At 33.0% G+C, this 18,124-nt stretch overlaps 1 protein-coding gene across 7 annotated transcripts in view; it reads right to left on the reverse strand.

Moving 5' to 3' along the window:
• LOC111045932 (protein sickie) overlaps positions 1-18,124 on the reverse strand; it is a 512,310-nt gene that overhangs the window by 209,684 nt on the left and 284,502 nt on the right. For 5 of the 7 annotated variants that reach the window (XM_039433162.1, XM_039433161.1, XM_039433165.1 and 2 more), the window contains 6 exons: positions 16,860-16,951; positions 14,698-14,818; positions 13,026-13,153; positions 9,061-9,163; positions 3,711-3,894; positions 1,094-1,471 (listed from right to left, as the gene is read on the reverse strand). In XM_039433162.1, coding sequence (XP_039289096.1) covers positions 1,094-1,471; positions 3,711-3,894; positions 9,061-9,163; positions 13,026-13,153; positions 14,698-14,818; positions 16,860-16,951 — 1,006 coding nt within the window. Of the gene's footprint in view, positions 1-1,093; positions 1,472-3,710; positions 3,895-6,413; positions 6,596-9,060; positions 9,164-13,025; positions 13,154-14,697; positions 14,819-16,295; positions 16,482-16,859; positions 16,952-18,124 lie in introns of those variants that run through there. The other 2 variants (XM_039433166.1, XM_039433167.1) reach the window with 2 other exon arrangements.

Genomic DNA, 18,124 nt, shown 5'->3' on the forward strand with positions numbered 1-18,124 from the left:
ATAACATAGTAATAAAAATACAGTTATTACAACGTAAAGGCTGATTTACACGGTGCCAATCTGCTTGCCAGTTAAGGTAGGGTGTCACTGGATGCCAAAGACTGGCACTGTGTAAACGGCTAACGCCAGTAACTGGAGAAGCCAGCAAGCCAAGGACGCGCCAGCAGCTGACAGTTCCAGCAGAACAAATATTTTTGTTTTACTGGCGCGCCAGATTCCCCCTCTACCGCGTGGCCCCTTCCCCTTCAGTGGCACCAGCCGACAGGCACTGTGTAAACGGCAACAGTCGCCCGACTTGTTCCAGTAGCTGGCAACGTGTAAACAGGGTACCCATTTAAAACTGTCAAGCTAATCGCCGTTTACCAGTGAACTTCCAGTCAATATCCAAACTGGCATCATGTAAATCAGCCTTAAGTCAAGTTGATATTTTAGTTAAAAACGTTCTATTTTTCAATTCAAAAACTCTTCAATTGTATAGTAAGCCTTTTCTTTTGACAGCTGCTTAATTGGTAACTTTAAATTTCTTTAGAGGCTGCTTTTTAACTTCGTGTGGGAGTTTATTATAGAACAATAACTGTAGATAGTGATAGCTTTTCATGCTCTAGCTCAATCTGAGATTTGGTTTTACCATTTTTTCTTTATTCCTCGTATTGTGAGCATGACATTCATGATGTTTGAGAAAGTTGTTGGAGTTTTTCTTTACATGAATTAGATTCTGAACAATATCATAATATCAATAGAAATAGAAATCTCAGTTCCCTTTTAAATTATTTTATCACAACATGTTTCGGACATTTATGCCATTTTCAAGACTTGAACATGTTGTGATAAAATAATTTAAAAGGGTACTGATATTTCTATTTCTATTTATATTAAAAGTAGCCCTAAAGAAAAATACAATAAAATATCACAATATCAGTTTGCTGGTAATGATTAATGATGGTTAAATATAAAGACTTGAAAATGGCATCAATGTCCGAAACATGTTGTGATAAAATATTTCAAAAAGGGTACTGAGATTTTTCTTTTTCTTTCTATTTATATTACAAGTAGCCCTATACAGAAAAGAGATAAATTAATGATGGTTGTTTACCTGTGAATGTTCAACATTCTGCTGATACTGCAAATTTGCCTGATGCAGCTGCTGCTGCTGCTGCTGTTGTTGTTGTTGTTGTTGTATCCTCTGTTGTTGCTGCTGCCTGTGTTGCAGTTGCATCTGTTGTTGCTGATGGTGTAACAACTGTTGTTTCTGATGAATCTGTTGTTGTAGCAACAACTTTTCTTGGTGTTTCTGCAGTTGATTCTGGGTCTGATGTTGAACCTGCGGATGTTGCTGTGGTTGTTGTATATACTGGATTTGGTTGTGCTGATGCAGCTGTTGTTGATTATGGTTGTGCATTTGTTGTTGTTGATTTTGGGTGTGCATTTGTTGTTGCTGATGTTGGTGGCCTTGTTGTATTGGGACAGCATGCTGAAAGGAATATTATTGAAAATGTCGTGAATTGTAACACAATAAAAATATTATAATAACACTTGTTTCCTGAATTTCATTGAAAAAAATAATTTTTGATTCAACTCATCATCATTGTTGTTGACTCATTACTCATCAGAATTGTAGAAATCAACCAAGTTGTTTATCACGTACGATACTGTACAGTTTTAACAATATACTATAATTTGATAATGTTCAATATTAGACTATTCACAACTACCAACATAGAAAATTGATCTTGCTAGAACGAACTTGATTGTTCATAACAAACAATTTAGTAATAAATGTAATACTACACAATCCATAGTAATCATCATAGGTATTCTCTTTTATATTCAAGTCTTGTTTAGAACTTCTTGTGTCTTCAAAATGTTCTGGTAGATTATCTCTTTCAACATCATGCATTAGTATACACTTTACAAAACACAAAGCAGTTATAAATTATTGTAACAATCCAAATTTTCATCCTGTTTCAATTGAATTCATTATCATCTAAAGCTGGGTTTTCTTTTGTGCGTAAATGCCGTCGTCGACCACGACAGGGAGAGAATCTCAGATTGGGAAGATTTCAATTTGTCTAAATAATCTAAAATATTATTTTTCAATTATGCTTTAATGAGGGAGGTTGAGTTTATACTTTTTTATACTTTTAAATGGCAATATTAAAAATGTTTCGATTCTTGAATAATAAACACAAATAATGAAAAGTTATTTGATCATACTGTTTTAGCACACTTGAAATTTGGACAATATGAATGTCAACAATGCTTGTCGTCGTCGACTGCGGAAATTTACGCACAAACGAAAATGCACCTTAATGGTAGGCGCACACTGATCGTCATCGGACGGACGGCACGCATCGGACGGATCGTACATTTTTTAGGTGCTGCGCACACTAGTCGTGATCAGAGCATTGGCATTTTAGTTCATTGCGACGTATGTCGAATCGAGAGTAAATTGGGAATTTAATAAACAAATATTACAGTATATAAGTGATGGATTGTAATAGCGGAGAAGAATTTTTACTTGTTTATTAGCCGAAGATGAAGAAGAGGTACAGCAACGTAGGAAGAGAAAACGAAAAATGTGGATCCATACAATTGATCAGAAAAGGATAGAAGTTGTACAATACTTCATATTGTTGAACAATAATAATCAATTTCGCAGAATCCATAGTTGTGTGTAGAAAATAAGAATACCACGTGTTCAGTCGCTACTGTACTAGTCAATCGCCTGTAGAAATGGATAATGCGAGACGGTCCTACTGCGCACACCAGAACGGAAATGCCGGTGAGTCATTAAATCCGAACAGAGCCGTCGGCTTCAATGCTCCACTCGGGATTCCTGACGGCATTTCCGATCTACGATGCGGTTACGTATGCGCACTCCAATTGAAAAAATTGCATCAAATCTAATCATCCGATCCGTCCGATGCGTGCCGTCCGTCCGATGACGATCTGTGTGCGCCTACCTTTAGACTCACTATCACTATTAATATGGAAGAAATGAATTGATATGATGGAGTAGCTGTAATTGTAGATTAGTCTATGGTGCTTAATTTAGTGCACAATTGTACTGCACCGTAGCGTAGTACGATACATCTTTTCTACACACCGTGGTTCAGACAAAGATGTGTAGGGGCAAGGCACACAGTTCCATAGCACAGTGACTCACATACTCACATAAAAAGAAAAATCAAGTAAAATGCAAGATCTAGCAATATGTTTAATGCTAAAGGTTAAAGTAGCGCTATATACTGCAATAGGAGTAGAAAAAAATGTAATTAAAAGTTCTAAGATCCACTCTTTCACTCTTCGAACCTGATTATTGGATCAACCAAAATATCAGATCATTGTAACATTAGGCTCATCTACATTTATTAGGCTCTCATGTGACAGAGAGCAGACTTCATCCCACATCAATCAATGTGATTATTGTATTATTTTTTGATTGGGGAGCTATTTTTGGGATTTTCCCGAATGCTCCCATATTGTTGTAAATAAATAATCAAAAATCGAGCATTTCGAATCATAAAACAGTTATATTTAACAAAATCAATAGCTCAGAGAACACTGTTCCTGATGATTGAAAACTGTTATTAAATTTGTTCAAGTATAAGAATAATAAATATTATGAAAAGTGAGAGAGTGGGAACTCGGTTTAATGTAATATATGTATGTTTTCAACTGTTATTCAATCTTTTTTTGGTTGAAATTACCTCATCATTCGGCTTTACAGTTGAGTTGGGATCGACCTTCCCCGATGCGCGGTTCAGCGCGGATTTACTAGGAATACGCACTATCCTAGTTTCTCCAGCCGCATTCCCCTTCACTACTTTCTTCTTCAGTCCAGTTTTCAGCGAGTTTAAATCGTTCTGGCCGGCTTCTCTCTTGTCTGGAATACTAGAAAACAAAGCAAAATAATTAATATTTTTGAATCATTATCCAATAGAATTTGAAGTTTTGAAAGCAATACATGTAAGATTTCTCGTGGCTGGAGCTCAAGGCTTCTTTTTCCAGTCACGCCAAAAACTATTGTAATTTAATGATTAATTTATTTGTAAAAATATTTCTTGTATTTGGCAATAGATTCATTATTCATTATTATTATTATTATTATTATTATTATTATTATTATTATTCATTTGTGTGTTGTTTCTTGATATTGAAACACATTTGTGTTTGGAAAAGAATTTCTTCGATCATTTCACTATTCATCAATTACAGTATTTTCATTAAATCACAATAGAAATTAATTTATTATCAATCAACTAGGTAACAGGTAACCCGTGCTCCGCTAGCTTCAATATGCAAAATTTCAAGTTAATCAGTCCAGTAGTTGAGACGTGATGATGTGTCACTCGTGAATTTCCTATCCCGTACGTATGTATATAAGTCTATTCTTTCCTTTATTATATTATAGACTAGCAGGTAACCATTTTGTGTAGTTGAGAAGTTGATATTGTGGTAATTATTCATATTAAATAAAAATACTAAGAAATTGTCAAAAACCACAGATTTATTGATACTTAGAAAGACAGGTTTAGGTTGTTACACCATTGTCAATCTCTGATAAACTTATCAATGGTGTAACAACCGAAACCGGTCTTTTCAAGTACGTATCAATAAATCTGTGGTTTTTGACAATTTCTTAGTATTTTATACATTACTAGCAGGTAACCCGTGCTCCGCAAGGGTCTAATTGAAAAAAAGACCAACTGAAATATAGGAAGATTTAAAATATGCCTATAACTATCCTCAGTAAATTAAGAATCAATATGCAAAATTTCAAGTTAATCAGTCCAGTAGTTCAGACGTGATGATGAGTCACTCGTGAATTTCCTATCCCGTACGTGTATATCTTTCCACCAATTCTTTCCTTTATTATATAATATCGGGGACCGAGCTTCGCTCTGGAGTACAAAAGCATAAAACATTTATTACGAAAGAAGAAATTATAATAACATTCATACAGAAATGTTCTATCTAATCACAGTAAATTCTACATTTACATACCACTACATATAGTGTTGAACTTATAAACGGACACATTTATTTACAAAGAACAATAATTACGGTAAGTATTATTTTTACTTGATACTGTATTGGGCTGAAAATCTATTGTAATAGCACGGAATAAGGAATAAGTGTTCTTTACTCCGTGGTAATAGTAACAATCTAAATGAAATGACATCCAAGTAGTCTACTCTGTCGATCTTTCTTAATAAAAAAGTTCAGAGGCTTCTCTACAACATTAGACTAATACTAATAATAGTTTTCTGTTCAACTGGTCTAATTGTCTCAATTGACCCATATTGTGGCATGGAAGATAATAATAATTGAAGAGATAACAGATTTTTTGGAAATTCAGTCGTTAATAGTGATTTCGAATTTTTAGAATATAAAAATGATACAGTTTTGTATTTACTTGAATATGAGAAGTTGAAGAGCGCGCTCATAAAAAATGAAACGCATTTGAATTGATAATGAATGTTATGAAACGCTAATGACTTTATCATAAAATAAAGAAACATCAAGTTATTACTGATTAATTCTGATAAAATATTACGTTACTTTATAGAACGGTATTAGTTCTCAATCCATAAAGTTTGTTTAATTTTTTGAATTTAAATAATTAGTGATTACTTGTTTTAATTTACGTTTTCATGCTACAAACTTTTATTGTAAAATTGAAATTTTCAGGTTCAATATTATCATCAAAATCTTATATTTGTTGGCTTTTCAAAGTGGAGTTTTGTTAAGAAATAAGTTTTCTTAATTTTAAACTTCATAAAATAAAATATCAGGAAGTGAAAGTGTAAACTTTTAGTGAGAAAACTTGAAAACCCCAATAAATAACTTATAAACCCGAGTGTAAATAAGAAATACGGCAAGGCAGAACATTCAAAAGGATCTATCTGCCGATGAAAGCCATAATTAAACTTAATTTTAAATAAGAAAAATTATACAAACTGTGTAATCACTGTAAATTTTCAATATTACTGAAGTACTCAATAATTGACTTAATATTACTTAAGTTTCAATAATTCCTGAAGTACCAAAGTATGTATGCACAATAATCTTAGATGCAAAGTATGTATTTCATAATGTAAATAAGCTCAGGAATAATAGAAAAAAGTATGTCAAAAAGAATATTGCAATGCTATATTCAAGATCTTTTCGATAGAGAAAAAATTACTTCCCTGAATTTTGTATTTTCTTTATTTAATAGATATAATACAAAGAAAAATTGAATTATTCGCAGAAGTTTGAAAAAAAACAATAGTTTTATCATAAAAATGGAGTAGGCCTACTCTTAAATTTATAAGATCAACATTTCTCATGAATCATGAATGTTCCAGTAACTATGAATGAACAAAAAAAAATATTTTAAAATAAAGATGAATATTTCTTTGACCTACCAAACACACAGGAACATCACAACAATTACTTTCAATAAAGTAATGAGTAGCTCTTATAATCAGATTGGTAGTAAACCTCCACGAATAAAAAACACACTTTTATAAACCACTAACAAAAATTCACAGCTCAATTCTCAATCATGAAATTTGAAGACAAGTACCAATCCAATTTATAGAGTAGATATTGAACTCACTATTATAGAATGAGAATGCTGTCAACTGAAACAAGTTAGTATTGTCAACTTGTGACGAAATATCAGCCTCAGTTTACGAGTGAATGACTCCATTATGATGTCAAAACAAACAAAGATACTATAATCTAAGCGAGCTACAAGGGTTGAGTGGTGAAAGCTTCGAGCACTACAACTCAAACAAATATTTACTCTATTTTCAAGTACGGCCCACTATTTGAAAGACCCAAGTCAACATACTTGAATAGTCTACTATGTTCTCAAGATAGTATTTCTGGAATTATTTGTCTGATTACAATAGCTTGATACAATATTGTTTTGAAGAAAGTTGACTATTGACAACTGATATATAGTATCTACATTTACAAATAGTGTAATAATATAAACAACACCGGTAAATTCGAGGGTGAAAGCTATATAGCGTCTATGTTACACAATAGAGGAACAATAGCGTAAGTAGATATCCCATGGTATAGTGCGATTATGTCGCAACTTTTACTGTTATCTCAAGCCGATTACTGTTGATTATTGTCGAATTTTACTGTTTTGTTGGGGTGAGAGTGTATGAACGGCACAATATGAGAGACTACCAGTGTCACACAGCTTCAAGTAGGGGTGCCCACAGCATGTTTTGATGTCGCAAGTTGCGACATGAGGCTGAATTTTGGGGGGGATTTTTCAATATACAGTTTTTAAGTACCTAAATGGATACCAAATTTTAAGAATTTTGGGGGGGAATTTTGCGACATGGACCATTGGGGGGATGGGCACCCCTGCTGGAAAGAATTACATGAACTATGGGCTTGAGATAACAGTTAAAGTTGCGACATAAACGCCCCATACCATGGGATATCTACTTACGCTGTTGTTTCTCTATGGTGTAGAATTACATGAACTATGAGCTTGAGATAACAGTTAAAGTTGCGACATAAACGCCCTATACCATGGGATATCTACTTACGCTGTTGTTTCTCTATGGTTACACTCTATTAAATAATATCATAGTCGTATCAGTGATTTTTTGAATAATTGAAAAATACATTCTGATGTACTGATGTAAAAACATTCAACTCAATATTTTATCTGTAGTGAATAATTTGGAATCATTTATTAAAAATATAGATAAACGAACAACACCCATAAAAAAGAATCCTAAAATTCCATGTATATGAATCTATCATCTTACATCAGTACAATAATTCATCTTAATACTTTATTTTTAATGAACAATTTGGAATCATTAATTAAAAAAGATGTAAGATAAAAGATACATATACATGGAATTGAAGGATTTTTTAAACGATAAACACATATGTAAATAAAATTAGTTTGTTAATGTTTTGGAAATCACCTACAAATACGTCATAGAAAAAGTTTCTTCAAGTTGTACGATAATTTTTAGAATCAATTGCGTTACAATAATTGCTATTTATTTGAAGTATTGTGATAAACGCAATATAACATTTGAGAATTGATAGCTACTTCAGTAATCGAGAACTAAGATAGGAGTGGTAGAAATTTTAATGAGAGGAAGTAGTGTGACAAAATTTAATTCAGTTAGCAACAGAAGCCAAACCTTTGATGTTGCTTCATGAGCATATTTATGAAAGAGTGAATTGTTTTGAAATTAATAATTAAAATTATATGCCATTGTTTTTAAGACAGTTTTGATTTTATTCTGGTAGTAAGAATCTAATTCGAGAATTAGACTTCATTCACTTTTGTAAATAAACACTGTCAACATTTTCAATCTAAAAATGTATGTGTTTTTATAGAATTATTTTGTAAATTTAAAGTTTGTTTCATGTCTTACGAAAGTTTTATTATCAATCTATCTGAATTTGAGATTTTTTTATTCTCAATTGTAGTTTCAGAAATATGTTTTGGCATATAAATTGAAATAGACATAACCTACATAATATTTGAACAATTTGAGACAAAATTAGGAAATTGAAGAAGTTTTGGGCAATAGCCTGTTTTTTATTTTCCGAATATTATATTGTTTGCTCTATCCAATGAATAAATATTAAGTGCCAGTTGCACAACAGCCGGTTTAATTTTAACCGATATTAATTCCACGAGAACCAATCAGAGAAACGCCTTTTCAAAAACGCCTTCTCTGATTGGTTCTCGCGAAATTAATCACGGTTAAAGCCGGCTGTTGTGTAACTGGCACTAAATATTTTATTTATTTATTGGATAGAGCAAGCAATACAATAGTCGGAAAATAAAAAACAGGCTATTGCAAATTATCAAACAATTCTAAGAAGATGCAATAACATACTGCATTTGAGAAAATATACAAAAAATTAATATAATTGACATTTTCTAATTAACTTTTATTATTAAAATAACTTTTATTATTAACCTTACTGTAACCTATCTATTAACCTGACTTTCTCAAAAATCATTAACTAATTGCCAGAAAATAAATATTGATCAGTTGAAATACTCACGCTGATTTGACATCACTGTACAGGCTGGTTGAGGAGTCACTTCTCTCAGATCGAGCTGAACTGAAGCCACTTGAGCTGGATGTGCGCTTTGTACTACCTGTACCTGAAACAAGCCAATAACCATTTCCAATCAACAAACCAACTTCCATTTCTACCATATCTTTCATGTCTTCCATATCTTTATTGATTGATTCATACAATAAGTACATCATAAAAATGATAGGGAGAGAAAAATAAGGTAACCTTGTGCTATTCCTCTTCCAAATTTAGATAAGGTTGCAGATAGTCCGAAATAGGAAATACACAATACATAGAAAATATCTACATAGAAACTCTAAACTGTAAAGATATCAATGATATAAATTTCACTTGAACAGCTTTTGAGGATTAATCAAGGAAGGATGGTTGAGAATAGTTCTATAGCCTAATAGAACTTTCTAAAGCATCTTATAGGAGATGACTTGTCAACATTTTTTATCATACACAAAAAGGATATCATAATATGAAGCATAATTCTTTGAAAAGTAAATATGCTAATTCACAAATATCAACTAGTCGAGAACGAATTATTGAAACCAGAATAAAAAGCTTGATTCATTTAATAATGAATTCCACTTGGTAAAATAACTTTACAATCAATAATTATTATTAAACGAGAATCCCAATTAAATGCTGTAAATTACCCCGAAGACTTCTGCTACTGCCAATATTGACAACAGGGTAAATAGCTAGAAGGAAACCCCTTCGGGGTGATTTACAGCATTTAATTGGGATTTTCGTTTAATAATAATTTTTCATTAATTAGCATTTGAACAAATGCAACTTCCCATTTATTTCCACCTGTAGGCTTTACAATCATATATCCAGTCAATCACAGTTCTGCCTCGTAGGTCATATATAGAAATAAATAATATATTATGAATGTGATGTGATACCTCCATCAACTATTCTATCAAAATCATCCGAATATTATACAATGCTGAGAATTTATATTTTATAGTATTATATTTGAACTATGATGGTATACAAATAATTGAAGGTATCAGCAAGATACAAATCTATTGAATTACACTTTTATGAAGTGAAACAATGACTAGATATTGAGAGACTAGATATTCTGAAAATTTCAAATGGTTCAAGAAAAATAATTTACCACTGAAATAAATCTATTTCAAAACTTGAGAAATTGTAATTCAAAAAGATATTGGATATCAGTTATTTTTTTTGTGTTGAGTGTTGATCACTTGCACTAGTTGAATATATCATCATCATCATCATCATCGTCTATAAACATACATCATGATCAGAGAACAAGGGTAATGAAATTGAATGGTAATGATATCTTATGCTAAAGATCAAGTTCAAATCGATTTGAAGCACTGGAAACGGTCAACTGTAGGATCGCATGACAAGATTCAAATGTAAGTGCAGTCCCACTAATTGTCTACAGTCATCCATCACCATAACAATGATGTATTTACAAGTGCATTTCTCTTGGGAGTTTTATCTATCCTCACGTTATTAGGCTTTCAAATGAATTGGAAGATTGAACAGTACTTTAACAAATAGGTCAATCTCTTCTGATCATATTATCTAGTTCTAGACGGTTGAATATGTTTGCAAGTATGACATGGCGCCAATTGAGCTCACTTTACTACTAAGTGCACTGGCCTTCAAGGAGTTGGGGTGCACTAGCAAGCGGTAAGGACACTCTAGCTTTATTGTTTCAATAATGAATATGAAGGCTAAATGCTTGTTTAAATTGAAGTTTGTAGCAAAAAAGATGAAATTTACAAGCAGTATAAATTAATCATACAACAGGACAGTAAATCGATACATTGTGTCCGTTCTGTGTACAGTAAATTGTTCCAGTTCCAATCGTAAATTATTCCATCATGTGACTAGTGCAAAATATTCCCAAGGAACGCCATTTCAAAATCGTTGGTTCAAGCTTTTGGCGCGCACATATAAAGTTGATTTACACTAAAATGTGTCGTTTACTAGCTGCATGAATGAAGAAAGGCTGTTTTACAAACCTACCGTCTGGAAAAGAGTAAATTTCTTTTTCGCCCCACTTGGATGTAATGAGCTGGTTTTCATGCGTCATAAGGAGGCCGAAAATGATTGTTTTCCGACCAGGCCGGTAAAATTTTTACGGCCCTAGGGCTGTAAAATAACCTTGAAGTCAGCTGATTCTGATTTGATGTGAACGTGTTTACAAAATGGTTTATGAAACGGAATCAGTTTATGCTTATAGAATTGAATAAGTATTCTGCAATAAGATACTATCATTTTATTTGGATGAATGAAATAAAGATAAGATATATATTATGAACTATTCAAATTCGATTTTCAGAGTAGGATAGAACTTCTAACCTAAACTTCCGAAGTCAACGACAACAAGCATTGTTGACGTTGACATTCAGATTTGTCAAATTTCAAGTGTGCTAAAACAGCTGATCAAAAAACTTTTCATTACTTGTGTTTATTATTCAAGAATCAAAAAATTTACAATAATATCATCTTATTGTTATTTGGAAGAATACAAAAGTATAAACTCAACCTCTTATATAATTGAACATAATCTTTTAGGTTATTTAGACAAATCAGAATAAAAAATAAACATCCTTGGATAATTTCCTGATATTCAGATTTGCTAGAGCTATGACCTTCCTGTTTTGCTTTCGGAAGTGTCTAATAAACAATTATTCTCATATTTATTTATTGTTTATTTTTCTGTGTGGCGAAAAATAACGTTCTCACCATGGGCAAAAATGTTTTTCCGGCTCTCAATCTTTTCTAGTCCTCGGCCTTCGGCCTCGGACTTGAAAACCGATTTCGAGCCGGAAAAGTCTCATTTTCGGCCCTAGGTGCGAAATATACTATTACTCCATTACTCTCAAATTTTCTATCGAGAAAAATTCATTATTAATGAATGGTTATCAAACATCATATTGTTGGTTAAGTATTCTATGCTACAATGCTGTGGTAAACAAACTACCAGCGCATGCGCAGAGAAGCAAGCAGACTACAATAATCGACCAATGAGAGCTCAGATAGTTGGAACTGTACCAGGTCGGACAATTTACCACACTTCGACTGTGGGGCAGAAAGTTGGAACTGGAACAGGTTTCTGGACCAGAATCTGCCAAAATTCCTCCCATGGAACGCGGAACTTTTTATTTGGTAAATTGTGAATCGGACAATTTACCACATTCCATGTACTCAGAACGGGCCCATTTTATGAAGAATATTAAGGTACACGAATACTGTTTCAAACACTATTTAAAGCTTCAAACTAATATTCTTCTTGCACTATCAAGATAGTGTCAACACAAGAGAGTCTATAGTAAGGTCCACGTTATAATGGCAGGGGAGAAAGATAGGATAAAAACGTTGCCGATTCTCTGTATTGTCAATGCCTTCTATATATGTTAGCTGATACAGGTTTATTGATGTTACATTCACGGTTCATTTTCGTTCAAAATAATAAATTATATTTATTTAAGCAAGAAAATATATTTTTCAATAATTTCATAATGATTTTTCATAATTAAGATAAAATATTTTGTCAATTAAATATCAATTCTACATTGTTAAAAAACGATCTGGCAACAGAGCAGAGCGAGAAAGAGATAGCGCTATCCGCTTTGTTGAATGATAGACAAGGATAGCAATAGCATTGATAATCAAACACTGCCATTATAACGTGGACCTCACTTTGTTAGAAGCGAGTCGCAGAATGACACTATCAACTAGATCACATATAACTGAGAAATATAGCCATCCTCGGTGAATTGTGAATCTATATGCAACATTTCAACTTAATCAGTCCAGTAGTTCAGACGTGATGATGCGTAATTCGTGAATTTCCTATCCTGTACGTGTATAGGCCTGAGCCAATTCTTTCCTTCACTATATTATAGATTAGATAGATTATTAACTAATAAAAAGGTATCACTTACCTGGCTTGTTCTTTTCTTTTGAATTGAATAGTTTGAACTTGTCAAGCATGGAGTTCTTATTAGAAGGTGAACTGTAGGGACTATTTACAGCTGTAGGAGAATTGCGAGCAATGCTACCGGCTCGTCCACTGAAAAATGAAAAATTGAAAATTTATGCTCTGTACTGAACATCATAATGGGCAACAAGCAATTACTATAAAACATCACTGGATTATATTTCTGATGATAAAAACTATGGACCTATGGAATTACTTAATTCTTCAAATCACTGACATATCAAACTTTTATGCTCTAAGGGCCTAAGGGTCAAGACATAGTGGAGCGGCGAAAATAGCTGAGTGTTGAAAAGTACTTCATGTATATAAATATCTCCCCTTCCTTCAAACTTCTACCAACCACGTTTTACGACCAAAGAAGAAAGTTTATTTCAATATTTGATTGGAGACAAAGTGACTTAACTTCAACAGTAAAAATTCTAACCTTATCTTGGACTTTGTCATCTATAAATTTGGAAGAAAAATAGCACAAGGACTACCTTATTATTTTATCTTTCAATGTTATTACATTAGTGTTATTTGCATTGTAAATAAATAAATAATAAAATAAAAATTGGAGAATTGGAAACATAATGAAACTATCAAATTGAATAAAAAGACTAAGAAATTATCAAAAGCCACAGATTTTATTGAAAGTAAAGACCGATTTCGGTTCTAAAGACCAATTTATACCATAGTTTCACCGCTCAAAAATGTTCGACACATTTGAATAAATCTATAACTTCAACACTCCCCGCTACCCTTTACCTTCACTGCTCACTGTTTTAATACTAAATCGAGGAATTCTGCCTTCTATCTTAATTTTACATACGAGAAATTCCTCCACGGTTTGAAATGTAAGCCAGACCTTCTTCCTTTAATCACCAACTATTTTATATTTATATTTCTTTTGCTTTTTTCTTCAGCAAAAATCGTATTGCATTCTTTTTCAATGTTTCTTGTTTCTCTAGCATTTTTTACGCAGAGTTATTGTATTAAAACATCAATTCTGACAAACATCAGCTGCACTTCTGATTCGTGTGGCAATCAAAAATTGAGAAGATGGAATTATTCGACAGCATATTCTATTTGTATTCTAACCAACACAAAAAAAATCTGAATTTGACTGACTTTCAATGTACGAGGCGACTCTGTTTGGTCACCATGTCAGCAGTAACAGATTAATCTAAACCAAAGAATACGAGACGTTTTGTGAGGATGCTAGGCTGTAAAATGTGCTTCTATGTTCCTGTGGAATAGATCGAGGGACGCTTCCACTTCTACTTTTGGTCCTGAGTTCTGTTATTGATGATTGTCGATTGCTTTTTTAGACTGCTCCAAAACATTGATGCATTTGCTCCAATAGGAAACTGATATATATCGAGATTCACTCTCAAATGTTAGCATTGAATGGGAAGCATTAATCTTCTTTACCAGGATTGATGGCAATTTCAACCTGAAGTTAATCTAACTACAGTATAAATCATTTTCTATAGAAGCATTTACACTTGTGGTTTCTAGTTATGTATACACTGCTGTAGTTATTGTTATTGCATGGATTTTCCAATTGTGATAATTTCATGTGAAATTCCTGAATGTAACATTGGAATAGGAGTAAATATAGATAATAACCATACCTTGTTAGTTGCTTCTCATTGAGTGATGTCCGATTCGTCACTCGCGGTGTTGGTATGAATGAATGCGATGGACTTGTCGATCGAGAGCTACTTGCAGAGGGACATTTGAGTGCGCCATTTCCTGAAAATTCAACAATTTAAGTGGATTGACAAACAAATTAATAGTTAAATCGACCTCCTGCTGTGAAGTTAGTAAACAGTCTAACACAAATGCGCATAGTAGGTACCCATTTGGAGGTGCGGCGTTAACGTGTGGTTCGCGGCCCAGTCTCACACAAATATATGGTACGGTGTGTATTTCGATGAGGCTTCTTGAAAAGTTTGAATACAAAGAATAACAGCACCCTTAGACTACATTAGCTATTTTATTTCCAACACAACTATAGTCCGTACAAAATTACTTCTGACTTGGAGGAATATGCGGCGGAAAGAAAATGGAGGGAGATCAGCCAATTACAGTGATTAATAGAGCATAGCTACCTCTAATACAGGTATTAAAGGTGGCTATGAATAGAGTCATAGGTAGAAGCACAGTTGCCAATTTGTCAGTCGTTTGACTGCTTTCAGACAGGAAACTTCGCATGTGTAGCATGAGCACATGAACAGTCGCTAGAAGTTGGAGAACGCTGGCCGCTTCAAAACGGCAACATCGTGCCTCTGTATCCCTCCCGCTGTATGCTTTCTCTGCCATGCATCTCCATCCCAAGAAAGTTTGTACAGAGTATAGTTTTGGGTATTTATCCCAATATGAAAATGGGATAAACACAAGAAAACTAGTCATGTCAGAAATAAAATTATATAAAGGTGCTAGTGATTCGTTGTATTTATAGGTTCTTTATCTTTTAACTTTGAAAATGGTCGATAGGCCTGAAACTACTTACAGCTACCAGTACGCCGGTACTTGCATTTTGTAGATAATAAGTTACACTTCAGAGAGTTGGGAAAATATAGAGATAATTAGGAATATTATCCTTACAAAAAAAGTAAAAACAGTACTACGATCAGGTTGTTTTTATACCGTAGTTCAAATTTATATTTTAGTAGATGAATATAGTTTTACAATAATGGCAAGTTAGGTGTGATCCAACTATGAGAAAAGTGGATAGACATACTAGGTAGGCTAATAACATAACTGTTTAGGAAATTTGACAAAATATTAATAAATGAAATAGGTTAGAAGCAGCCTAGAGGCTAAGCTACCTACTGTTAGTACATGAGTTACCGTAAGTGTAGCCTATCAACTTATGAGAAAAAATGTAAAGATCTAAGTTAAAGTAAGTACGTACATGTATCAGAAAAATAATTGATTCAATACTTTGAGAAACTAATTATGTCATTATTGCTTACCTAATACATTATTTTCACAAGTAGGCATAACAACATACAAAATTCATCATTTTCCTAACTCTAAAAATCTGCCGGTACTCTTAGCAACAGTTTCAAGAACATTCAGAGAGACCAGAGGAATTTATTAACAGAAGAATAAAGGTAAATTGAATGTTAAAACACAGTAAATAATTTTTACCTAAATAAAAGACCACTTAAACGATATTACTATAATTATTTATAAGAACGTTGACTCATAAAATTCAACTAACCGCATAGTTTAGATTAGATTGAACATCAACCATCCCAAACAAATAACCCGTTTATCTTTTTAAACTTGACATCATACAAGCAAATTTATGAATATCATTATATATAGATCTACTTGTATAAACTCAGTAGAGAATAAATAAACATCAAAAGACTTGTAAACTTTATAAACTTTACCCGTCACCTAACCACTAACCACTTCTTCGTTTTGTTTACAAATAAAGCAGTTTGAACGTCCTTCCAGAAGGTAGCGCTAGCGCTGAGCAACTGCCAAAATGCGCTTAATTCAAAAATTTCTTTGGAAATTTATAGCGCAAAAGATGTAGATGACAGATGTAAGACAATGGATTTGATCGTTTGATCTTTCCTGTTCTGTATTTAGTTATAGCAGGACCTTCTGTATAAGGAACAAAAAATATCTACCGGTAAATATTTCCTATTTGTAGGAAATAAATAGTTTTAATTACGATACGGTAGCTCAACGTACAAAAACAGCAGTAGTAATTATGATAATATCTTTCAACCATTGAAAATCCTTCAGCTGCATTATTGCATTATTATTTTACCTTGGACTTGAACTGCTGGAGATCTATGTACAACTGGCGTAGGGATGCTCGTTTGTCCTCCTTGTTGCCCTCCATGAAATGGAGATGGTAATCTGGAACAAAAATACGGGTTCAATTGTAAATGGGTTGATATTCACACACTTATACCAACATGTAGCCCACCCCACAAACAAAAGAAGCCTATATCCAATCAGATGCAACATATCATATTCTGCGTATTGGCAAAACAAAATTTAATGTAAATAATTCTGTTGAATATTGAATGGTGGAGGGGTCAGGTTCGATAACAGGAAAGGGAGTTGAAAGAGTAGGTGATTCCTAATTGAAACTCAGCAGGTTCAACGGAGAAAACGTGTAATCAATATTCAAATTCCCATTCACTTCCGCTCCATATTCAGCTACATTTCTTGCTTCAAGATTATTCTCAACCCTGCGTAGCTCCCTCTCCAAAATTATCAAGTATAAGAGGATTTCTTGAGATCACACTTTACGCAATTAGGGGCCATGGTATTAAGGATAGAAAGAATTAGAATAAAAATAAGGGTGACTTCCCTTCTGTAACTTCTCTTGATATTCTGAATTGAATATTCAAATATTTTAATACTCTGAACAGATCGAAGCCACAATTCCTAAATCAGCCAAGAATAAGAGTGATTAAAAATCATTCCTACTATTTATTGATTAAGATGCGTTTACACAAAAGTTATTAACAAAATGTTAATACAGTAACTTAATCCTTATAGATTCTATTAGATTGAACGGAACTTGACAAACACATATGTTCATCATGTGTATGATAAGTTATGTTCAATCTAATATAATCTATAAGATTTAAGTTTTAATTATATTGTTAATAACTTTGGTGTAAACACAGTTTTACAGGACAAATGATCAATCCAGAAGTGGTATTCTATACATATTCAAACTATGAGTCTTGGTTTAAACTAAAACAAAGAAGACTTGGGATTAAATGTTCCCCTCATCAATGTTCTCAATATGTTTCATCAGACGGTCCTATATTGATTCTTTTGATGAAATTATATTGATTCTGATATTATTCAACTATCAGGCTTGTCGTTAATGACCTGACGCGACGTGACACGATGCGACGCGAGTCTGCTATGGATGACTCAATACCATTATGATCGCATGTGTTAGCTTGGTCTCAATGTGAACATTATAATATGATCATATTATATTAGCTCATCTATCAGACTCATGTCACATGTCACGTCGCGTCTCAATATACTGCTAACCTGTTGAAT

Source organism: Nilaparvata lugens, chromosome 7 (assembly GCF_014356525.2).
Source record: "Nilaparvata lugens isolate BPH chromosome 7, ASM1435652v1, whole genome shotgun sequence".
Taxonomy (NCBI): domain Eukaryota; kingdom Metazoa; phylum Arthropoda; class Insecta; order Hemiptera; family Delphacidae; genus Nilaparvata; species Nilaparvata lugens.